At 36.4% G+C, this 26,177-nt stretch overlaps 2 protein-coding genes and 2 pseudogenes across 2 annotated transcripts; 3 read left to right on the top strand and 1 right to left on the bottom strand.

Moving 5' to 3' along the window:
• Window positions 1–556: 556 nt before the first annotated feature.
• Window positions 557–3,416, top strand: LOC110633178 (G-type lectin S-receptor-like serine/threonine-protein kinase LECRK3). Its single transcript, XM_021781683.2, has one exon. It carries the CDS (start codon window positions 725–727, stop codon window positions 3,134–3,136), a length of 2,412 nt encoding a protein of 803 aa, XP_021637375.2. The 5' UTR covers window positions 557–724; the 3' UTR covers window positions 3,137–3,416.
• Window positions 3,417–6,672: 3,256 nt separating this feature from the next.
• LOC110633218 (uncharacterized) lies at window positions 6,673–9,093 on the top strand. The gene is made up of 2 exons (XM_021781728.2): window positions 6,673–7,150; window positions 8,398–9,093. The coding sequence occupies exon 2, from the start codon at window positions 8,446–8,448 to the stop codon at window positions 8,857–8,859; it is 414 nt and encodes a 137-aa protein (XP_021637420.2). The 5' UTR covers window positions 6,673–7,150; window positions 8,398–8,445; the 3' UTR covers window positions 8,860–9,093.
• Window positions 9,094–11,635: 2,542 nt separating this feature from the next.
• On the top strand, window positions 11,636–23,267 carry LOC131172236 (cyanogenic beta-glucosidase-like; annotated as a pseudogene).
• On the bottom strand, window positions 23,262–25,712 carry LOC110648602 (linoleate 13S-lipoxygenase 2-1, chloroplastic-like; annotated as a pseudogene).
• Between the last annotated feature and the right edge of the window lie 465 nt (window positions 25,713–26,177).

Below are 26,177 nucleotides of genomic sequence, written 5' to 3'. Positions count from 1 at the left end.
TACGTCCACGAGTAAGACAAGAGAAAAAGTTTGACTAAAAGAGTAAGATACAATCACTCAGAACTCTCAAACCCTAACTTCAGTGCGTTTTCCAAATGTCTCACAGTTTTAGGGCAGAATATTATAATATTTATACTAATCCATATTTGTCCGTGCTCCGCTACCACCACAGATCTCACTTTTATCCCAATCAGGTTTCCACACGGAGCTTTCGGGTCGAGTTACAATTCGGATGCATGAAAACATATCTAAAATTCAAGCAACATAAAAAATAACAGATTATTTAAATATGTCCACCTATTCTCAAATTTTTTATAAAAATAAAAAATTTGAGATATTCCACCCTTTGAATTTATGTCAAATATTTTTTTTGAAATGTTCCACTCTTGACCTTTATAAGCTCAATTTTTCAAGAGTCTACTTCTCTAATATGAGAAATTTCCAACACGCCATGGGATTCATGAACAAAATAGTCTAGTCCAACTATTTGAATATTTCATCCTTCACTTACAAGTCTTTTTTTTTTTTTTTTAAAAAGTGCAGGGTTTAATTAGATGTTGACCCCACAATAACCTGCCAAGGAAACTTCAATATTAGGATATTAGCCAGTATGAAAGAAGGAAAATTTTTGTACTCTTCGCATCCTCCAATAGCTATAAGACTGACGATGTTAATGGCTATCATCCAAGCATACCTTTAGCTCCTCCTTTTCCTGCATAACACCATGGCTCTCTCACTAGTACCATGTCCTCTTTGCTTCTTTCTTTTTGTGCTACTGCCATTTTTTACTAATGCACAAACTTACAGCAACATATCTTTAGGCTTATCCCTCACTGCACAGAATGATAATTCTCAATGGGTATCTCCATCTGGTGATTTTGCTTTTGGATTCCAACAAATTGACAATGATGGCTACTTACTAGCTATATGGTTCAACAAGGTACCTGACAGAACCATAGTCTGGTCAGCTAACAGAAATAATCTAGTCCAAAGTGGATCCAAAGTTCAACTTACCACAGATGGTCAGTTGCTCCTCAATGATCAATCAGGCACACAAATATGGAATGCCAATTCAGTTGCTGCTGGGGTTTCCTATGCAGCCATGCTTGACACTGGAAACTTCGTACTAGCTAACGAAGATTCTGATATCCTTTGGGAAAGTTTTGATCAACCAACTGACACGATATTACCCACACAAACTATGGATCAAGGAGGTGAGCTTGTTGCTCGTTACTCAGAAACAAATTTTTCCCATGGAAGATTCAAGTTTACGCTACAGTCTGATGGGAATCTCCTCCTGTACACCAGAAGATATCCATTGGATACTTCCAATGTCGCTTATTGGTCTACAATAACATCCATAGGCAGTGGCTATAGGGTGACCTTCAACCAGTCTGGCTATGTTTCCCTCATTGCAAGAAATGGAAGCTTACTTAATTATGTATTTTCTGTTGCAGTATCAACGCAGAATTTCTACCAAAGGGCAACCATTGACCACGACGGGGTTTTTAGGCTCTATGTCTACCCGAAGAATGTCACTTCAAGTGGTGGAAAGTGGCCAATGGCTTGGACAACTTCGTCCTTTATACCTTCAAATATCTGCATCAGAATTATGGGGGAGACAGGCAGTGGAGCTTGTGGTTTCAATAGCTACTGTAGATTGGGAGACGATCAAAGACCAAAATGTCATTGTCCGCCCGGTTACACTTTCTCGGATCCAAAGGATGTGAGCAAGGGATGCCGACAGAACTTTGTTGCACAGAATTGTGATACAGCATCGCAGGAAACAGATCTTTTTGAGTTCAGGGAGATGTTTAATGCAGATTGGCCGCTGATTGATTTTGAATCTTTTAAATCTGTGAATGAGGATTGGTGCAGACAAGCTTGCTTGAGTGATTGTTACTGCGCTGTTGCCATCTTTAGAGATGGAAATTGTTGGAAGAAGCAAATCCCTCTCGCAAACGGCAGATCTGATTCTAGTACTGGAGGCAAGGCCCTGATAAAAATAAGGAAAGATAATTCCACTTCAGTGGCATCTTCAGGGTCAAAGAAGAAAGATCAATCAACTTTGATAATCACTGGATCAGTATTTTTAGGTATCTCCATCTTCTTGAATGGTCTCTTACTGGTAGCAAACTTAATGTTTTCTCATCGCTCAAGTCAACAAAAATCAAAAACTGTTCACCCACACTCACACCAAGGCAATCTAGCCATGAATCCACGAAGTTTCACTTATAATGAGCTGGAAGTAGCTACACGAGTGTTTAAGGAAGAACTGGGTAGTGGTGCTTTTGGAACTGTATACAAAGGGGTTTTGGGATCTGAAAATACAGAGTTTGTTGCAGTCAAGAAGCTAGGAAAGGTGGTGACAGTCACAGAAGGTGAGAAGGAATTTGAATCAGAATTGAGTAGTATCGGTAGAACAAATCACAAGAATCTTGTCAAACTTCTAGGATTCTGTAATGAGAAGCAAAATCGCCTACTGGTTTATGAATACATGAGCAATGGTTGTTTGGCAAATTTCCTGTTTGGAGATTCAAGGCTTGAGTGGTTCAGAAGAACGCAAATTGCTTTTGGAGTAGCAAGAGGGCTCTCTTATCTCCATGAAGAATGCAGCACCCAGATCATACATTGTGATGTCAAACCACAAAATATTCTTTTAGATGAAACTCTCACAGCAAGAATTTCCGACTTTGGACTAGCCAAGCTTTTGAAGACAGATCAGTCCCGCACTTTTACTGCAATCAGGGGAACGAAAGGATATGTGGCCCCTGAATGGTTCAAGAGCATGCCTATTACAGCCAAAGTAGATGTGTACAGCTTTGGCATTTTGCTGCTAGAGCTCATTTGTTGTAGAAGGAACTTTGAGATGGATTTGAAGGAAGAAAATGTGATGATACTTGCAGATTGGGCATATGATTGCTATAAAGAAGGGAAAGTGCATCTGTTAGTGGAAGATGATGAGGAGGCAATGAGTGACATGAAGAGGGTAGAAAAGTTTGTGATGGTCGCAATCTGGTGCATTCAGGAGGATCCATCCCTAAGACCTGCAATGAAGAAAGTCGTTCTTATGCTAGAAGGAGCTGTTCATGTCCCTATTCCTCCAGACCCAGCATCATTTATTAGTATTTCGTAAAATCCTTTTGATCCCAATGTGTTTCAGTAGTAAAGGCCTATGAAATAAATACTAAAATTGTTTAGTAATTAGTAACTGAGGCTAGAATCTTTTGGAGCAACTAGTTCTGAGTTAAGACTCCATGCTAGGGAAAGCAATGTTGTACACAATAATGTAGCTGAACCTGGAAAAGGAAAAAAGTCACAGAAAGCAAAAATTGAGTGTGTTAACCAGATATGCTAGCCTGTTACAATCAGGTACTATTATCAACAAAGCGCACGCATATTTTCTGATTTTTAAACTTTGTTCTGATGCCTTCTTTTGCTTTTTTTCACATTTATTCTATATTGTGGAATAGCTATGCGTTGGGATACTTATTCGTCACCGGATATGAATCTTTCTTTTAGTTACTTTATCCGTGTGGCATTCAAACTGTACTCATTACAATGCTTTTTGAAAAGTCTCAGTAGCTGCACTCGTTTCATACGTATGGTCATGGCATAACTGCATATTTCATGCACCTGCTACGTCTAACTATTTCTTGTTTTCTCAATCTATATATTGGAAGGCCTTCCAATGCTTAATCCATTTCCATGCTATTTTTCAAATGATTCAGTTTTACCAGTAAAAGAGATGACTTTGGTTATGTACTTTAAGAGCAACACTTGGAATGGGATTGCCATTTTCAATTTTATCATTTGAATATTCTCTTCTAAATTTTCATTCGGAGCAAAAATGTCTTGGTGTGATGGTGAAGGCACGAACAGTGAAAGATGTATACAGCTAACGACTGGGGTTGCCCCAGCTGCAGCAATGGATTAGAAGCACAGGTCCTTGTATATATGGAAGAGACATATTGACGAGAATTCTATTTAGACTTGCTAGCAGGTTCTAATTCAAGCTTGGATTCTCCATCCCAAATTACCTTTAATCGCAGTTGGGCTTTGGGTCAAATGGGCTCAAGTTAAAGGCGGAGTTGATTTTTTTTTTTTTTAACAAGTGCTTAGCCCGTTTAATCATGAAAATTGGCTGGGCTTAATCATCGACCCAAATCAATCAGCCATAAATCCAAATTCGATTATTAATCTCGTTTAGTTAATAATTTATTAAAAAAATTTATTAAAAATTTTATATTTACAGTTTTAATAATCTTATAAATATTATTTAAATTTAAACAATAATATTTTAAAATTCTAAATATTATTATAAAAATATATTATATTTAATTAATTATTTAAATAAATAGATATGAATAATAAATATTTGATAGTTAAAATTTAAATTTAATTTGATCTTGAAATAAGCATTATTTTTTAAATTTAAATTTATGCCAAACTCCACTACATTAGTTAAACTTTTAAAAATTTTGAAAAATTTGAAATCAAAATGGGATAATCCAAAATCTGGACGTGATTTTCAATTTTGATTTGACTTTCAAATTACAATTACATTAAGTTCGGGATTTGTCTGGTGGTTTAATCAATAAGCAGGCCTTTTAAATTATAAAATATATATATATATATAAATAAGTTTAAAACTAAATTTATATTAAAAATGATTTATTATTTATTGTTTACAATTAAAATAAAATTAAAAAATAAATTAAAAACATGATGAACAAATAATAGTTATTTTTAAATTTTAAAATGTAAAAATAATATTTTATTTTTTTAATAAAAAATTGGATATATTTAATTTTATTTGTTTAATTTAAAATTTATTTGACAATTGATGAAAAGTTATTGTGATGTAAATTTTCTTTTAAATTTTAACAAAAAGACAGTCCATGAAATTAATTATGGATGGTTGAAAGATCATAAATTAGGCAAAAGAAGAAAACGAGGACAAAGTTGGATGACAATTTAGCAAAAGCAATCAAATCGATTACAGAATAGTTGATAGGCTTGATGCTCGCCGCAAGTAAACACCGGCGACCACGTGTCATCCTGTCGAACGCAAAACTGCAAGATTACGTTTTGCTGGTGCTTGCTTTTAAGGCTCCAGTTAATTGAGTTTATTCTTTTTCACTCCCTGTTTGGTTGGAATTTTTTTTTTCTTTTATCTAGATGAAAGAAAATAAACAAAATTAAATTAAAAATTCCCCCCTTTTTCTTTTGTTTGTAGTCCAAGGGTAGTTGTACCAAAGTCAAAAACAGGAGCTTGAATCTTGGGAAAAATACTTAGATCCACAAGAACAAGTTGTCATTGTAAACACTTGATGAATCTTCATCTTTGTTTTGACACATTACACATTGGGCTGTCATCCATTTTACTTAATAAGATGTCAAGCAATTTTGATTCAGACTTCTGTCAGCAACTAAGTGAAAATAAAAGGTCTAAAAGCTTTCCATGTTTTGCAATTTTATAATACATAAATATGTCTCATATTATTATTATTATTATTATTATTATTATTATTATAGTAAATATATTAATTAAAATTAAATTTAATATATTTAAATTATAAAAATAGTAATTTTTCAAAAATATTTAAAAAAAACTTTTTTTTTTAATTATGAACCTCATTATTAAATGATGTTTAGGTAACTGGTGAGCTAATTAAATACCCAATTTTATCCTACATTTATTGGCTCAACAATCACTTGTACATAATCAACTAACTGCTGCATTCATTTTCCCTGACCTAACTTCTTTAAAATTTCTTAATTGAGTTTTGTACTGGTATTATAATTGCACTATTTGGATTCAGGGTTAAACCCAAGTTTCCTTAGGAATTTTTTTTTTTTTTAAATCCCTTTTACTCCAATAACTTTGTCAATAATTGAACAATCAAATACTCTCTCCTTCCCATATAAATTAATGTTTTAAAAAAAATTATTTATCCCACTTTATTTATTTTTTTAAATAATTAAAAAAGTTTGTTTTGTTGGATTTTATTTTATCTATTGTCATTATTAATGTATTTATCTCTTTCTTATTATATTTCTCTATCTTAATTATCTAATTAATTTTTTAATTATAGTGAAAAATCTTAAAAATTACATAAAATGGGATTTATGACTTCCAACTTCTAACAATTAAACAATAATGCCATGCCAGTTGAGGAGTAAGGGACCAAATCAAGGTAAATCACAAAGGGCCTGACCCAGTTACATACTAGATTTTATGACTTTGAGGGTTTTTTTTTTTTTTTTTTTAAAGTGATTTCAGAGGGTAAATTTAGTTTAGTAGATAAGATCACAAGATCATAAGATCATAACCTCCCCCAGATATGGTGTTAAATGCCCACCTCTCTTTCGTTTATTTAGAGGTGACCGTTGGTTTGATTTCAGTTAAGATTGATGATTTTAGATTAATTATTTATAGAAATCAGATCATAGGGGTTTTCAATTCAGTTATAATTCTAATTTTAACATTCAATCTCAGTTAAAATATCTAAAGAAACATTGGTGTCATTGAAATTTTACGGTGCATCTTTTATTCTATTAAAAGTTTTTAATATATTTATTAAAAATATAATATTTTCAAATATTATTTTAATAATAAAATTTTTTATAAATAGTAAAATGATTATTTTACCCATATCTCCACTTGAACAGTTACACTTAGCTCACTTACCATAGTACCCTCAGAATTCAATTTTCTTACACACATAACACTTAGATACCCAAACTACAGTACCGCACAGTGTATAATCACAACATAAAAACCAATCAACAAATATCTCTTCAAGTTTCCCTTTGCTTCTTCCCTCTATCTTCTATCTTTCAGCCTTTCTGTCTCTCTCTGTGTGTAGGCTTTCATTTGATCATTTTTTTGTTGGGGCCCCCCGCCTCTACTACCTTTTGTAAATTCTTAATACCTTCGAATCTCAATGTTTCTTGATCTGCGTATCAAGTGTCCCTTCTTTAGATCATTGTTTTAGCCTTCAAAAATCATTACTTTTGTTCATTAGCGGGGGAAGAACCGAGTTGGGTTTTGGTGTTTTCTTTTTTAAGTTTTGTTTGCTTTCTTAACAGATTCAAAGTGATGGGTCTCTTGTTGAGGATGCAAATAAGTTTTTCCCAAAACCAGGTTAGTTTCATTTCTTTCTTTTATTTACATATTTCGATAGGAACATGTATTTTGTGGAATATTTGTATTGCTTTTAGTTTTTCTAATGTTGTGGGTTCTAAGAGTTGAAGCTAATTGAGTTTGTTTTGATCGTTAGTTCAGTTCTACTCAATCCTTGAGAAACTGAGAATTGCGATGCTTTTGTTGGATCTTACTTTGGATGAGTTTAAAGAGCTTCTATGTGGTTTTGGAAACACTTGATTTTGGGTTCGATTCTTTTATTTGTTGATTTGCACGATTTCGAATTAGTGATCCCTAATTTGAGTTGCTAAAAGGATGCACCCTTGCTTCTTGAATTTTACATTTACTTTGATTTAAGCTGCTGCCTTTCCAGCAGTTGTTAGTAATCTTATATATTTTCGCAGTTTTTGGTCTAAAGCGTAAAAGTTTAAGTTTCTGTTACTTGTTACTAGTGCCTCGATTGGGATTTAGGGTTCTTTATCTCCTAAACATTTAGTATGTAGGAAGAAGGGAAAGTATATATTCTTAATCCAAACAATTCACTGACTGGGTTGAGGAAATAGAGCGTTCAGTTAACTGATCTTTATAAAGTCATTAAGCTGTATAAAGCTGAGGTTTTCATCTTTTGAGTTCATAATGAATAGACAATCAAAAAACTGATTTGAATTTTTTTTTTTATTCCTTCTTGTTTCCTCTTTGCAACAAACAGGGTAAAATTGATGATTTAGTCAACACATGACTTTTCAAATGCTTACAAGTAGTTCTTTTTCCCCCCTCTCTCTCTCTCTCTCTCTCTCTCTCTCTCTCTCTTTCGAGGCACCGAGGAAATGGATTCTTGCTTCATATAGACCTGTTTTCTAAAATGAGGCATAGGAGCGAAGGAGGATGTGGTCTTAATTTATGCATTCCATCATTAATTTTTTAATAACTTGAATGATAGTTTGGACACTTTTCGTAAAATGTCTCCTTTTTAAATACAAGGTCACACACTCCCTCCCTCTCTCCAAACAGAAATCAATGTATATGTGCTGGTTAATATGCATTAATCATTTATTGCTGGATTTGCTAATTCTCTCATAGTTTATGTTTCTACTGACATGACATATTATGTGCGGTCACTGGGTCTCATTGTCATAAGATTCCCAAATTCGCTAGGCATTTTCCTTTTTGTGTTACTGCTTACACTGTGGCTTGTGAATTTTCATTTATAACTCATTATTTTCTTTTCTTCCTCTTTGGTTTTGCAGAAAGATTCTTTGTCCATGTGAGTATTTCTTTCACGGGATTATAAAATTATGGGTAGAGGTAGAGGAAAGGGAAAAAAGTTGACCGTCAGCAATCATGATGATCCTGGAAGTGGTGAGGAAGAGAAAATTCCTGCACAGAAAAGAAGGGGAAGGCCACAAAAACCACTGAAAGATGATATTGATGATGAAGAAGTTGAAAAAATAGGGGAGGAAGATGGAGAGAATGGAAAAACAGGCATTACAAGCACAGAGACAAAAAGTCCAATAGCAGCAGAAAATGGAAAGAAGAGGAAACGCTACTCACAGGCAAAGGAGAAACCTGATTCAGTGAAGGAAGAAAATGGTGTTGCTACCAGATCGACTACTGAGGACTCAACTAAATCTAATGGATTTCGACATAATGGAAGCAGGCGGAAAAACAAGCCTCGTAGAGCTGCTGAGGCAGGTGTTGAATGCAAGTGAGGTTGTGGTTGGCTTTTACGATGGGTCTCTTTTTTTGAATTTCTGGATAAATTGCAAGATAGTAAATGAGGCCTAGTAAATCTTTAGTTTCAGTTTGTTTTTTGTTTTATTATTTTGTTGATCCTTTTGGCAATTTTCCATTGTTAACTCCTTTTCATTTTCATTGGGAATTTCCGTACTGATTTGCATCCTGTATTTTTTTATATTAATATTATGTTTTTATATTATCACTGATCTCGTGTATCATATGGTTTACATGGCATACATAGGCAGTTGATTTGTTCCTTCATTTTCATAATTATATCTATTTTGATGGTTTTCTATGAATTTTGTTATGGAACTAATGGTTTGGATGGTAGCAGCCCATTTGTAATCCTGCTGCTCCTTGTTCAAACTGTTGTGGAGCATGAATGATAGGTAAGCCTGTTCTTTTTCAGAAAATTTATCCTGCATTCTTATTCTTTGAAGTTATCTGTGCAATTCATGAAGTAAAAAGTTATTTTCTGCTAAAGTATAATAATTAGCTCCTTAGATTTGATGGGAGTATTGTGATTAACAATTACATTACCTTTTATATTGTATTGATGGATGTACTTGTGCATTTCTTACACTACTATTACATTGATGGATAGGGTTGCACGTTTACATTTTTCTTTGTCCAACTTTAAAATGCTTGGTATCTTGTAGTTCAGTTGAGTTATGACCTTGAATTACTTAGTTCTGGAGTGCTAGTTGATGAAAAGTTAGGAACAGAAGGAAATGCTAATTAGAAGCTTGGATTGAAAGTCAGTTAGTAGAGAACAGATCAGTGGAAAACTGTAAGTATCTAACAGAGTTTTGAACTAGTTATTGCTACTAATTGTGGGAGAGGAGCATAAAATGGAAGACACAGATGATGTGATTGGTTTTACTTCTTGTTTAATGAATTTGTGTGAACCATGGATGGATGGATCTTTTCTACTTTAGTGACTGGTGAGAGTTTCTAGCTGGCAGTGTGATTCCTACATTATATTAGTGGAGTTCTTTAAGTGGTATTGAGATGATGCTAGAGAACAGAACCTGTAATGCAAGGCTCATGCAAGACCTCAGATCTTGTGACTCGCTCTGTTTGCTCATACTTCAGGCTTGGAAAAAGTGTTTTCCTTTGTTTGGGAATGTTGATTGTATTACGTTTGAGGTTCTTGCTTCCTAGGATCATTATTCTGATGCAATTTTAGTTCAGTTTGTGAGATTTGGATCTGGATATTAAGATATAAATGAATTTGATTCTTCAAAATCATTCTTTGAGATGAGATTGTTACCACATTTCTGACATTGTTATATGATACCTGTTGGGGTTTATGGCTCGCCTTGTGCTTCATGTTCACAACTGGCCTATGGGCAAGAAAGGCCTTTCACATAAAATTAATGTAAATTATTAATGGTGGGGAAAGGTCAAAAATCAAACCCATTAAAGCAACAACACCTTTTCTAACCAGTTTTCGTCTATGACGTGCTGTTGCTTTGCTGGCTTTTAATATCATCGAACTTGGAAATTTTCAAATCTCTCTAGGAGATTATAGAATTAGAGCACACAAATAGACGCGCTCCCTTTCTCATAAGAAAGGTAACGTGGCGTTTAATCTGACAAATTAAGATTCTCACCGTCAAATTGACTTTGGTGACAACAAAGAAAAACTATACGACATTATGAATGGATTGCAAAAATCATGAGACAATCAAATTGCAGGTCCGAAAGAAGATCCAACAACAAATAAGTTAAATTATCTTCGACCAAGTTTGTGAGATTAAATATTTTTTTAATGATTTTAATTTATTCTTAAGGGTACATTTTTCTATATGAGTTTAATACATTTAATGAATAAATTTTAATATTTATATAATAAATAAAAAATTTTAAAAATAAATAAATTTAAAATACCTTCGATCTGAATAATCCTATTGAATTTCATCAATAAACACTTCCTCTCTCTCTCTCTCTCTCTCTCTCTCTCTCTCTCTCTCTCTCTCTCTCTATATATATATATATATATATATTATTCTAAAGAGAAGATTAATTAGAGGACAAACATTTAGGGCGATCACGTAAGACAGATCCCATTTGTTAGCTTTGGTTTACTTGAATAAGTCAATAAATATATCTTTATTTTGTAAACTTTATTAAAAATATATTTCACAAATCATGTTTATTTAAAATGTGAATATGTTAAATTGAACAATAGAATTACGTTCTTCTTTTCATGTTTAAGAAATTGCTTTGCCCAAGTTATTAAAATGGAGAAATTCAAATATTATCCCTTACAATGAAAAATAATTTATAATGAAATTTTAAAAAAATAAAAAATAATTTATTTATTTATTTATTGACACTTACAATGAAATTGTATCATTAATAAAATTTTGTAATATGAGTAAAAGTAATAAAATATAGAAAATATATATTAAATTATATTATTAAAATAAAATAATAAATAATCTGCAAAATGAGTTGACAAAATGACTAACTTAATCTTTAAAATATAACACTACTTCAACAATAAAAATGTCATTTCATGCAAAATGAAAATCATGAATTGAAATGTAATCGTGAATTAATTAAATAAGAGCCTAGCATGTTTTCAGTTTTTCTGTCATGACTCCCTCTATATGCAGGGAGGTCGGCAGCGGACTACTCTCTTGGCCAGCAAATCAACTATGGCAATTGAAAGATTTTCTTTGTTAAGCCTCCTACTAGTTCTTGGCTCGGTTACTATTAGCATAGCTACTACACTCAACTATGACAGAGGTTTACTTAATCGCAGCACTTTCCTGTCAGGTTTCCTCTTTCGGACCGCATCATCACCTTACCAGCTTAGTTTTTGACCGTAGGTAGGTTTCCATCAGGTTAGTTTTTGCTTCAGGTAGATATAATCTTCACATATCTCAGAGCATATGAAGGTGCAGCAAATAAAGGTAGCAGAAGACCAAGTGTATGGGATATTTACACGCACAGATATCCAAGTCCTTTTCTCTCTCTCACTATGTGAACCACCATCAATAATCCAGACAATATCATGAATTTGTACATTGTTAGAGCTCAAAACAAACATTCATTTCTTGTTTTTAACTGTTCTTCTTCTCATTCCCAGTATAATATTCTTTTTCTGATAAAGAACAAGCATTTATTTTGTGTGCTTTCTGCTTTCTGTATTGCAGATTTTTTAAAGAAAGGGGACCAAAAGGCATGGCATAGAAAGTTGGCCTGTATTTTAACTGGTCATTAATAATTGGGTGTGGAATCATATTGCTTTATAAAATGCCCTCTTCCTGATATCCAAAAAAGTTCTTTTTGTCCACTAAATTACACACATCAGCATGCTTATTCTTTAATTAACTATGCGACGATCCATGCTTAATTAAAATAATACTACACAATCATCTGCAATATAAATAGTTGGAAATGATAATTAATAATTGGTCTGATAAATTAAGTTAAAAAGATCAACCAATGCATATGCTTCCAGGAAGATAGCCTGGCCTGCTAATTTCACTCTATAGATATGTATTTCACAGGATGATGGGTTTGATTAGTTCCATGATTTTGTCAGAAAATTATTGTCGTTTTTCTCATGTATGTATTCCTGATCCTATTTAAACAAGGCTAGAGGCTAGAAAATTCTAGTGATCTTATTAATTATTAACCAGTTAAGGTAAGGCAATTGATTGCCACTTCTTCCTTCCCTTAGTCATCCTAGTTTTTCATGGCACATTCCATGCCAGTATAGCTTATAGCACTGCCTCCTTTAACCGGACCAATTTTCCGCCTGGTTTCCTTTTCGGGACGGCTTCATCAGCCTACCAGGTGATCCATTCTTGGTTGTCTTTTTTTCCATACAAGTCATATCTGATAATGCAGGATTCCTTTTTTCCAATTTTCTTGGTGTTTATTATTTCAGTACGAAGGTGCAGCAAGGGAAGGAGGTAAAGGACCAAGCTTATGGGATACTTGTACTCATAGATATCCAGGTCCCTTGTCTCTCCCTTCCTTTGAAATCAAGTTATGCTTCTGATAAGCTAAATATCCAGAAGTTCACCAAGTTATTTGATTTTACTTTAATTTTTCATTAACGTGGAAAATGGCAGATAAGATTAAAGACAGAAGCAATGGGGATGTGGCTGTTGATTCATATCACCGCTGCAAGGTATGATGGAGATGAACTTATTTTTAATAAAAATTAAAAAAAAATAATAAAAATGATTTTTAAATCTGATTATTATTAATTTGTATCTATATATATTACAGGAAGATGTTCAGATAATGAAAGAAATTGGTTTGAATGCTTCAGATTCTCAATCTCATGGCCCCGAATATTACCAAGTAAGATAATTATTTAATCATTTATTCGCATATACAATTTTTTTTTAATTAAATATATGCTTTCTTAAATATATACAATTTCACAGATGGCAAGCTAAGTGGGGGTGTGAACAAGGAAGGAGTGAAATACTGTAATAACCTCATCAATGAGCTCCTAGCAAATGGACAGACTTGAGTTTCCTTTATTTTATTTTATTTATTCACCATTCATTTTTGACATACATGGTGTTCTTATGCTTAATTTCACTGTTCTATAAGCAGATATAGAGCCCTTTGTCACTTTGTTCCACTGGGATCTTCCTCAAGCCTTGGAAGATGAGTATTTTGGTTTTTTGAGTCCTCAAATTGTGTAAGCAAGACTTAACCTGTTATGACATAGCACACAATTCTAAAAAATATATAAATGAAATACTAAAAAATAAATACAATATTTATGTAGTTATATTATAAAATTCATGTTAACGAAGAAAATACAATTAAAACTCCTAAAAATCTGTTTATAATAGACTTTTTTTTTTAAAAAAATTTACACTCTATCAAAGTTTCGAGTCTATCAATCCTATTCCTCCTCTATCATTATAAATCTCATAAAAATATATTATTTGTATCACACCATTAACTTTTTGAATCAAATTATAATTTAAGCACAATAAAAATAATATATATATATATATATATATATATATATATATATATATATATATATATATATAAAATACAAGTGACATCATAATAAACACATATGAATATTATCTATTTTATGTGAATAAATTGGCATTAATTATAGGTGTTATATATATGCGGGGATTGTAACGCCCCAAAATTTTTAATTTTATTATTTTATGAGTATTATTGATATTTTAATTTTATTTAAATTTTAAGAAATTATTGAGATTTTTCGGATTTTAAAAATCGGGTTCGATTTTCTGAAAATATAAACTTTGATAATTTTTAAAAATTAATTTAAAGACCACGTGGCAAAACTAAAAATATATTTGGAGTCTACAAATTTTTCTGAGTTTTCTGGAATTTTTTTCGGAATTTTTGGACCTCGTTTTCGGTCCCAAGGCAGAGTAAAAATTCAAAATTTTGTATTCCAAATCGAACCGGCCGAATTGAATCGGACCGGCTCCCTCCCCTTCTTTTTTTTCTCCCGCGCGCGTCTCCTTCTCCTTCTCTCTTTCTCCAGTTTTCTCTCTCCTCCCGCCCCAGCCCGCCGGCCAGCCACCTCCCCCGCCACCCCAGCTCACCGGCGCGCCGCCCCACCTCTTTCCCCCGGCCGGCCGCTGCCCCAAACGGCCGGAAAACGCGCGCGAACGCCCCTCCCTTGCGCACGCGACTTTTCGACTTCCCGGCCAAAATCCGGCCGATCTGGCCACCAATCGGACCGGGTCTTGTGTCTAAACTCATCTACTCGTCGAGAGCTTTCCATAGACACCAAGAACACCGAAATCCATCGAGCGGTTTGTCCAATTTTTGCCCGGGAAGTTTTAGCCCATTTTGACTTTCGGGCTAGATTTCTCACAAATCGTGAACCCCACGAAAAAACCAAGAGTACCAGACGCTCCACTCGTCAAGAGCTTCGCGGCGACATAAATTTCGAATTTTTTCGACACCATTTTTCGATGGGTCCCACGGAACTTCGCTGTGTCTTTTCGAGCATTAAATGAGCTTAGAAAATTCTGAAAATTTTATGTACTAACCCCCATGTCGTGGGCTTCGTGTAGGTATCTTCAATTCGCGGAAATTCGACAGTTGCCCAGGTTTGTGAATTTCCGGCTAGACAGACCTGTTACCGGAAAAGTCTCCGAATTGGACCGAGGTTTTGGCTACCCCCCCATTGTCAGACGTCCCGAGCGCGTCCCCTGAGTTGGAACCGGCAAAGGTAAACCTGAATCTTGCTTTTTCGTAATTTTCTAGTGCTTAAATAGGATTAAAAATCCATAAAATATTCGTGGTAGCCCAGAAAATTATGATTCTTTTTGCAATAGCCTAGTAATATTGCTAAGGACCGCGGGGCAAAGTTTTAGAATTTTTAGAGCTTGTTTGGGTAATTTTTGCAAAAATGATCAATTATAAGGACTAAATTGAAATTTTACATATTGTGATGGATGACTGATTTGATGGGCCCAGGAGGGGCTGTGTGATGTGATTGAATTGTGGATATAGGAGTTGCGAATATAGAAGTGTGTTTTGAGCCCTTTTACAGGTTGGGTAGGTCCTAGGTATGGGGGAGACTCTGCCGGATTTTCGGCACGACTTAGGACGTATTTGGTTTTTTCTTGATTTGTATTGAGTCATTTGTATTAAATAATTGTAATGTAATTGTCAGGTGAGCCGGGACAGCCTTCTTCCTCCGCCCAGTCGCCCCAGTGATCGTTGTCAAGTCTGTGAGTAAAATATTAATTTTAATTGTAATTTCACTATTATTATATGTTCAAGCATGTCCATGCATCACTTATATGTATGTATCTATGTAGATAAACTCTAGGCACGTTTTATGTTGCATTTATAACTGTTAAAGTGCCATGGACGTTGTTGAGGTATGCAAACCTGGCCATGATGTCTGATCAGTCGTTTGATGTGGTAGTTGATCGAGCAAGACAGATAGAGATTAGCTATGCTGCGGATGACAGCGGAAGAGCAAAGAAAAACAGAGCAGAGGGTTCTTCAGGTGCTCCCCATATGGGTGCTCCAGATAGTGGTGGCCAGAGTACTTTCAGAGGAAGAAGTAGGAACAAGAAGAGTGGTTTAAGACACAAACCTCAAGGGTTTAGACCAGGATACGGATCCAGTAGTGGTCACAGTTCAGGGTACAGCAGTTCTGGGTCTGGTTCAGGATCCTCCTTGGCACCTTGTGTACAGTGTGGAAGAGGACATTCAGGACCTTGTATGATGGTTTCAGGAGTATGTTTCAGGTGTGGCCAACCAGGTCACTTTGCTAGGGAATGCCCCGTGTTCAGTGAGCCACAGATGGGGTCACAGGGTTCTGTTGCAAATGTTCCTCGCCAGTTGTATCCGGGTGCTTCCAGCATGGCAGGCAGTCAGTTCAGTGGCCAACAGGGCCGAGGACAAGGGGGACATGGATTTGGAGGCAGATCGGGGGTATAAGTCAATATCAGGGTTCTGCCACTCAGGGTAGGGGTCAAGCTCGGGTTTTCACCCTGACCCATCAGGATGCTCAGGCTTCAAATGCAGTTGTGGTAGGTATTCTTCTGGTTTGTTCCTATGAGGCTCGTGTTTTGATAGATCCGGGTGCTACGCACTCATTTGTCTCCCCTGTGTTTGCCATGAGATTGGGTAGAAACCTTACAACTTTAGAATGCCCTTTATCGGTAGCTACCCCACTTAGTGACAACATAGATGTAAATATGGTTTTTCCAGGTAGCCCAGTGGTAGTGGATAGAAAGATCCTCCCAGCAGACTTGGTTCCTCTACCAGTAATGGATTTTGATGTAATTTTGGGGATGGATTGGTTGGCAACTCACTATGCCACTTTAGACTGCAGGAACAAAAAGGTGTATTTCCACATACCTGGTGTGGAAGAGTTTAGCTTTGACGGTGACAGGAGCGTGGCTCCATATAATTTGGTGTCAGCAATTAGTACTAGAAAAATGTTGAGGCGTGGATGTCAATGATATTTGGCATTGGTGAGAGATACATCTGTAGAAGGTGTTAACATGGAAAATGTTCCTATTGTCAGAGAATTCATGGATGTCTTCCCTGAAGAGCTTCCAGGGTTGCCACCAGAAAAGAAAATAGAGTTCTGCATTGATATTGTTCCGGGTACAAACCCCATATCAATGCCACCTTATAGGATGGCACCAGCAGAATTGAAAGAGTTAAATGAGCAACTACAGGAGCTGTTGGACAAAGGTTTCATACGTCCGAGCACTTCACCCTGGGGTGCTCCTGTTCTATTTGTGAGAAAGAATGATGGGTCATTGAGGTTGTGTATTAACTATAGACAGTTGAACAAGGTGACTGTGAAGAACAAGTATCCACTTCCTCAGATCGACGATTTGTTTGATCAGCTCTAAGGGGCTAGATTCTTTTCCAAGATAGACCTACGATCAGGCTACCATCAGTTGAGAATCAGGAATGAGGACGTGTCCAAAATGGCATTCAAGACAAGATATGGTCATTATGAGTTCTTGGTGATGTCTTTTAGACTCACTAATGCACCAGCAGCCTTCATGCACTTGATGAACAGGGTGTTCAAGCCATTTTTGGACCGTTTTGTCATCATATTCATAGATGACATTTTGGTATACTCTCGGACCGAGGAAGAACACGTGTGGCACTTGAGAATGGTGTTGCAGACTTTGAGGGAGCACCAGCTATATGCCAAATTTTCAAAATGTGAATTTTGGCTAGAAAGCATCTCATTCTTGGGACACGTGATTTCTAGGAAGGTATTCAAGTGGATCCCAAGAAAATTGAAGTCAGAATCGATTGGCTTAGGCCTACAAATACCACTGAGGTGCGAAGTTTTCTGGGCCTAGCTGGCTACTATAGGCGTTTTGTGCAAGATTTTTCCAGGATAGCAACTCCCTTAACTAAGTTAACACGGAAGAATGTTCCATTCATTTGGACAGATGACTGTGAAAAGAGCTTCCAGAAGCTTAAGGAGTGTCTAACCACTGCCCCTGTGTTGACACTACCTATGAGTGGTGAAGGATACACCATGTATTGTGACGCCTCCAGAGTTGGCCTAGGGTGTGTTTTGATGCAGAATGGAAAAGTAGTGGCTTATGCTTCAAGACAGCTGAAGAGGCATGAGCAAAACTACCCCACCTATGATTTGGAAATGACGGCTGTAGTCTTTGCACTAAAAATCTGGAGACACTACCTGTATGGTGAAGTGTGCGAGATATACACCGACCACAAGAGTTTGAAGTATATCTTCCAACAGAGGGATTTAAACTTGAGACAGAGGAGATGGATGGAGCTTCTGAAAGACTATGATTGCACCATCCAGTACCACCCTAGGAAGGCCAATGTAGTAGCAGATGCTTTGAGCAGAAAATCTTCTGGCAGTTTGGTGCACATTTCAGCAGAGAAAAGACCGTCGATTCAGGAAATACATGAGTTGATGGATCAAGGTTTAATCCTAGATCTTTCAGATGAGGGGGTATTGTTGGCTCATTTTTCAATGAGGCCAGACTTGCGAGACAGAGTTAGAGTTTCCCAGCACAGAGACCAACAATTAATGAAGATCATAGAAAGAGTACAGCAAGGTGAAGGTGGTGAGTTTGGATTTGCCAATGATGGCGCCCTTATGTAAGGTTCTAGGATATGTGTGCCCGATGTGGACAATCTCAGAAATGAAATCATGCAAGAGGCACACTATACACTGTACAATGTCCACCCAGGCTCCACCAAGATGTACCATGATGTGAAGGATAGCTATTGGTAGAATGGCATAAAGAGAGATATAGCAGACTTCGTGTCCAAGTGCTTGACTTGTCAGAAGGTGAAGTTTGAACATCATAGACCGTCAGGGAAGCTGCAAGAGCTCCCTATCCCAGAATGAAAGTGGGAAACGATCACTATGGGTTTTGTGACTGGGTTGCCTCGTACTACGCGAGGATATGATTTGATATGGGTAATTGTAGACCGTCTAACCAAATCAGCTCACTTCTTGCCTGTGAAGACTACATATTCTGTAGCACAGTACACCAGACTCTATATTCGAGAAATAGTCAGATTGCATGGAGTTCCGGCTTCCATAATATCTGACAGAGGGCCCCAGTTCACTTCTCGGTTTTGGAGGAAGTTGCAGGAGGCACTTGGCACTCAATTGAACTTTAGTATGGCTTTCCACCATCAGACAGACGGACAGTCTGAAAGGACAATCCAAACACTGGAAGACATGCTTCGCATGAGTGTTTTGGATTTTGGAGGTCAATGGGACAATCAGCTAGCTTTGGTGGAATTTGTCTACAACAACAGTTACCATTCCAGCATAGGGATGGCACCCTATGAGGCACTATATGGAAGAAAGTGTAGGTCTCCTCTGTGTTGGACGGAAATGGGAGAAGCGAAGGTGCATGATATAGACCTAGTGCAGTACACTTCAGAGTTAGTTCCTTTAATCAGGGAACGATTGAAAACAGCTTTCAGTAGGCAGAAGAGTTATGCAGACCCTAGACGGAGGGATGTGGAGTTTGCAGTAGGCGACTATGTATTCCTGAAGGTTTCTCCGATGAAGGGAGTGATGAGATTTGGAAAGAAGGGCAAGTTGGCACCTCGGTATATTGGACATTTTGAGGTTACTGATAGAGTTAGGGCAGTTGCCTACTGGTTGGAGCTACCACCCAACCTTTCTCATGTTCATCCCGTATTTCACATCTCCATGCTCAGGAAATACATTCCAGATCCTTCTCATGTACTATAGCCAGATGTAATAGAGCTAAAGGAGAATTTGACATTTGAGGAGCAACCTGTAGCCATAGTGGACTATCAAGTGAGACAGCTAAGATCAAAACAGATCCCTATGGTTAAGGTTTTGTGGAGGAGTCAGTCAGTGGAAGAGTGCACCTGGGAGTCAGAACGGGACATGCGTGTTCAATATGTAATCTTGTACTTTATTCTGCCTTAGGTAAAATTCGAGGACGAATTTTCTGTAAGGGGGGAAGAATGTAACACCCCAAAATTTTTAATTTTATTATTTTATGAGTATTATTGATATTTTAATTTTATTTAAATTTTAAGAAATTATTGAGATTTTTCGGATTTTAAAAATCGGGTTCGATTTTCTGAAAATATAAACTTTGATGATTTTTAAAAACTAATTTAAAGACCACGTGGCAAAACTAAAAATATATTTGGAGTCTACGAATTTTTCTGAGTTTTCTGGAATTTTTTTCGGAATTTTTGGACCTCGTTTTCGGTCCCGAGGCAGAGTAAAAATTCAAAATTTTGTATTCCGAATCGGACCGGCTGAATCGAATCGGACCGGCTCCCTCCCCTTCTTTTTTTTCTCCCGCGCGCGTCTCCTCCTCCTTCTCTCTTTCTCCTGTTTTCTCTCTCCTCCCGCCCCAGCCCGCCGGCCAGCCACCTCCCCCGCCACCCCAGCTCACCGGCGCGCCGCCCCACCTCTTTCCCCCGGCCGGCCGCCGCCCCAAACGGCCGGAAAACGCGCGCGAACGCCCCTCCCTTGCGCGCGCGACTTTTCGACTTCCCGATCAAAATCCGGCCGATCCAGCCACCAATCAGACCGGGCCTTGTGTCTAAACTCATCTACTCATCGAGAGCTTTCCATAGACACCAAGAACACCGAAATCCATCAAGCGGTTTGTCCAATTTTTGCTCGGGAAGTTTTAGCTCATTTTGATTTTCGGGCTAGATTTCTCACAAACCGTGAACCCCCACGAAAAAACCGAGAGTACCAGAGCGCTCCACTCGTCGAGAGCTTCGCGGCGACATAAATTTTGAATTTTTCCGATACCGTTTTTCGGTGGGTCCCACGGAACTTCGCAGTGTCTTTTCGAGCATTAAATGAGCTTAGAAAATTCTGAAAAATTTATGTACTAACCCCCATGTCGTGGGCTTCGTTTAGGTATCTTCAATTGGGGGAAATTCGACAGTTGCCCGAGTCTGTGAATTTCCGGCCAGACAGACCCATTACCGGAAAAGTCTCCGAATTGGACCGAGGTTTTGGCTACCCCCCCATTGTCAGACGTCCCGAGCGCGTCCCCAGAGTCGGAATCGGCAAAGGTAAACCCGAATCTTGCTTTTTCGTAATTTTCTAGTGCTTAAATAGGATTAAAAATCCATAAAATATTCGTGGTAGCCCAGAAAATTATGATTCTTTTTGCAATAGCCTAGTAATATTGCTAAGGAGCGCGGGGCAAAGTTTTAGAATTTTTAGAGTTTGTTTGGGTAATTTTTGCAAAAATAATCAATTATAAGGACTAAATTGAAATTTTACATATTGTGATGGATGACTGATTTGATGGGCCCAGGAGGGGCTGTGTGATGTGATTGAATTGTGGATATATGAGTTGCGAATATAGAAGTGTGTTTTGAGCCCTTTTACAGGTTGGGTAGGTCCTAGGTATAGGGGAGACTCTGCCGGATTTTCGGCACGACTTAGGACGTATTTGGTCTTTTCTTGATTTGTATTGAGTCTTTTGTATTAAATAATTGTAATATAATTGTCAGGTGAGCCAGGACAGCCTTCTTCCTCCGCCCAGTCGCCCCAGTGACCGTTGTCAAGTCTGTGAGTAAAATATTAATTTTAATTGTAATTTCACTATTATTATATGTTTAAGCATGTCCATGCATCACTTATATGTATGTATCTATGTAGATAAACTCTAGGCACGTTTTATGTTGCAATTATAACTGTTAAAGTGCCATGGACGTTGTTGTGGCAATTTGGAACAGTGTGCATGCGTTGGTGTGCGTGTGATGTGGTGTGGACTATGGATAGGACGGGTAGACACGGCTTGAGATCTTTGCTGGGACCCGGTCCTTCGGGTTAGTCACCGCTTGAGTTCTTCGCTGGGACCCCGATTTGGTTTATTAAGCGAAAGTCCGGCTTGAGTTTTTCACGGCACTGTGTTGAATTTAAGAGAGTCAGATAGGGATCACCCCATATATTATGATTGATATTACTGGGTGTGTGAGTGCTCCAAATTACCTTTTTGCTGTTATGATGTGAATTTATTGCTGATGTTGCATTTCACTCTACAGGGTGCATTAGTTTTAGATAGTTATGGAGATTATGGTTAAAATTGATATTTTACTCTCTGAGTTGAACGCTCACTCCTGTTCAATATTTTTCCAGGCCACAGGAGGATATTTTTGAGGTTAACCTGCTTTCTTCCTCGCAGGTCGATTATTAATGTTTGTATAAACTTGTTAAATCTTAGAATTTCTGCATGTATTAGAAATGTTTATTTGATATGGGTCTGTAAACTAAATTATTATTTTGGACCTGTAAACTTAATATTCTATGCATATTTGATGGATTGGATGAGGGAGTTGAGCTCCCATTTATTTTTATGCTGATGAGTATGTGGAGGGTGAGCTGAGCTCCCCAATTGAGTATTTACTGTGTTTACAGGTCGGGTGAGTCAAAAACTCCCTGTTGAAAGGTCCATTTTATGACCGGACTCTGTCCGGTTGATTTCTTGAAATTGGACCCAAATGGGATTTAGAGTTGGATTAATGAATAGTTAGGCTTACTACGGGCCTCGGGGGCTTTAGGCTGGCCCAGGTCCTAGTGCCGGTCTGGCCCATAGGTTGGGTCGTGATAGGGATGATTTTCAAGATTTTGCTGAGACTTGTTTTAAGGAATTTGGAGATCGAGTAAAACATTGGATAACATTGAATGAGCCAACGAGCTTCAGTGCGGCTTATGCATTTGGCAGCCTAGGTCCTAGACGATGCTCAGCCTCACAAAATATAAATTGCATAGCGGGAGATTTAGCAACTGAGCCTTATTTGGTGTCGCATTACCAGCTTCTTTCTCATGCTGCTATTGTAAACTTGTACAAACGCAAATATCAGGTTCCACTTGGACCAGTACATTTTCCACAATAATTAAAAAAAATTGTTGCGAGAATATATATAAAATCTTCTTTTTTCTTTTATTTTATACAGACAATTCAGAAAGGCATTATAGGAATTACTTTATGGACTCCTTGGATGGTTCCTTACTCCAATGCAAGGCATAACAAAAACGCAGCACAGAGAGCTTTCGATTTCTCGTTGGGATGGTAAGCGTTTTTGTAGTAATTATTTTTCTAAAATTTCTTAGCTACATATTAATAGGATGTCACGTATAGGTTTATGGACCCATTGACAACTGGCGAGTACCCACATGTCATGAAATCTTATGTGGGAAATCGATTGCCCAAATTCTCGAAAGAGCAAGCTTGGATGGTAAAAGGGTCCTATGATTTTAATCGGATTAAACTATTATACTGCTACTTATGCGGCCTATGCCCCTCAATTTAGCAATGCAAACAAAAGCTTTCTAACCGACTCTCTCGTTAACATGACAAGTAAGCAAGAAATTCAACTGTTCAACCGTTCAAACCCTTATAAGAGTCATTCATAAATTGCAACTTTGTACAGATAAAAGTAGTGATTCACATAGTCACTCACCCATTTCTTAATGGCATCCCATAAAAGTAGTCCATCGCTTGCAAATGGGTAGTCTTGTATTGTTAGTCTTACAACATGTGGAGCAGATGAATCTTCAACAGCCATTCCCCTGCAATTAAGCAAAATTGATGAATTAAATGAAGATTCATAGTTGGTTATTATTATTATTATTATTATTATTATTATTATTATTATTATTATTATTATTATTTTATTTTATTTTTTTTGGTTATTGACTCTAGCTCAAGACCTTACACTCTGAAAATAAATTCAGTGCCACTAATGAAAGAAAATGTTATGGACTAGGATTAAGAGGCCAAATATCAAATTAATTAATTACCAGCTAATTAGATCCTTGGGCAGTGCCTGATGGTCGAACCTCCACAGCTTATCATAAATAACAGAGCTCATCTCCAAACAATACTTCCCAGGAGAGAATGAAGACTCAATAATCCCTCCTGCATTGGTTAGAGATTTACGAGCCATAGCATTTATCTCCATTGTGTATCGAAAATGAGGGTGCAATAGTCTATAGATTGGATGCATTGCACTAAGTTGGCGATTGGCTGCAATTATGTACGGTTCTTTGCAAGCGTGTGTTCTTAACCTGGAAAAGAGAACAGAAAAGCACCAGTATGGGTTACTTTCACTTCAAAAGCTGGTTCAGCTATCAAGGCAAAATACTAGGCCTCGAAGCCGACATCCGATTTCTTAGCTTGAGATACCAATGGCTAATAAGTTGGTGATAGCCGGAGTCATGAGCAAGGACATGAGCTTTGGCAAGCCTCCAAAGCCGAGCACCTGTGGAATGCCAAGTTGGTAAATACACTTGCTTCCACTGTGGTTTTCCGTCCATGGGTGGGCTAGTAAGCTCGATGGCCAGCGGCCGCAATGTAGCAGCTGGTGTTAAGAAGAAGAGTGTCCTAGACCCATATAGCGTGGTGCTTTCAGTCTGTCTTACTTTACTCACAAATGGTAAAAACAAGTCATGGTAGTCAAGGATGAACTGCTTCTTTTGTTTTATAGCCTACATGTCATAGAATTAGATTATTTAGCAAGCTAAAAGAGAAAGACACGATAACATTGAATTCCTGGAAATGGATTTCCTGCTACCTCCTCAACTGTCATGAACCCTCTAATTTCCTGCACAATTATTTCTGTTGTGATTGCTGACTCCGGCGGAATAAATCTCAGGATCAAGTTCACTCTTTAATGGCCATTCCTGCATGATTTTGTGTGCTACTATTAACATTTTTTTTCCAACTAGCTTCCATTTAACATGATTTTGTATGCCATTAGCTAGCTAATAATTCAATTTTAGGGTATTTTTTGAAATGCAAACAAAAGAAAAAGAGAGCTTAATTTATGATTTAATTATAATTATCATTAAGGTTCTATATATGACACCGTGATCAATTGTATGCTCAATGGGTTGAGACCAGAAAGGGTTTGGCGACCAAATCCCTCATCCCTGAACCAAAAAAATCTAATCTCCTGAAAAATGAAAAAAATATAGATGAGAAAGGTAAAAACTTTGAGAAATATAACAATTAAAAATTAAGATGAAATAAAGAGAGAAATTAATTTTCTAAAAAAGAGAGAGAGAGAGAGAAACTAATTAAGTTTTTCTTCCTTACTGTCCATTGTTGCAGGGGTCTCAAATCGCAACAAGCCTAAAGCCTCATCAGCGATAGTCTTGATAAGATTGGGAAGGATATCTTTCCACCCTTGTCCTTTAAGATTCGGCAAATTGATTCCTTCACTGAACAGCGAATCTATTGCTGCGAAGTATGGGAATCCAAGTTCAGAGTCTATAATTGACGTCTCTAACGACGGAACCACTGCGTGCAATACCGAATCAAGTGACTTCACCGAAAAAGTCAGTTCCTTTACTTCAGAGAATTCTTCGTCACAAGGCGCGTAGAAGTCGCCGTCCCTCGACTCCGACGGTGGATCTGTGACGCCAAGTTATATATATATATATATAATTTTAATGCAACAGTGATCTCTAAAATATATATAAAAAAAATCAAATCATTAAAGTTTAAACTCTAAATAAAGATAAATCAATTAAATTAAGAATGTTTTAAAAAAATAAATTAAGAAAATAGATAAATTACAATTTAATAGCAAAAATTATTATAATTAAATTTTTTTTCTCTTAATTTAAAAAAATTTAATTTCTTAATTTTAATTTTTCAACGATGTAATCATATTGTTGAAAATAAATGAATTTCTGTTAGCTAGTTACTGTTAAAAAATAATATAAATATATAGAGTAAACTATAATATTCATCTTGAAAATTTGTCAAAAATTAAAAATTAGTTCATTAATTTGAAATAATTATGTTTCTCAAACTTTATTCTCTTCCATTTAAATTTAAAAAATATATTATTTTGTAGGGGTGTACAAACGGTTAGTTCAGTTTTGAATCGAACCGAACTGATAAAATCAAAAATCGAAAATAAAAAATTTTAAAAATAAAACCAAACCAATTAATAAGAGAAAATCAAATTAAATCAAATCGATAAATATCGGTTCGGTTTGATTTTAAACCGATCAAATTAAAATTTATAAATTAAGCATTTGATTTCCAATTGGGTTCGGTTCAATTTTAAACTGATCAAACCTAAATCTTATGGTTCGTTTTGGTTTTCTTTGATTTCCTTAATATATATATATATATATATATATATATATTAATAATTTCGATTCGGTTAGATTTTTTTTATTTTTTATAAAAATAATCAAACCGAATCGATTAATCGAAATTATTAAAATTATAAAACAAATCGAATCGATTGAGTTTTAAAATCGAACCAATTAAATCGAATTGAC

Source organism: Hevea brasiliensis, chromosome 13 (assembly GCF_030052815.1).
Source record: "Hevea brasiliensis isolate MT/VB/25A 57/8 chromosome 13, ASM3005281v1, whole genome shotgun sequence".
Lineage (NCBI taxonomy): Eukaryota > Viridiplantae > Streptophyta > Magnoliopsida > Malpighiales > Euphorbiaceae > Hevea > Hevea brasiliensis.
The sequence above is the reverse complement of the archived record's forward strand: the minus strand, read 5'-3'. Positions and strand labels throughout refer to the sequence as shown.

Coding starts and splice junctions, on each gene's coding strand:
- LOC110633178 (XM_021781683.2), top strand. CDS start 725: ATGGCTCTCTCACTAGTACCATGTCCTCTTTGCTTCTTTCTTTTTGTG.
- LOC110633218 (XM_021781728.2), top strand. CDS start 8,446: ATGGGTAGAGGTAGAGGAAAGGGAAAAAAGTTGACCGTCAGCAATCAT.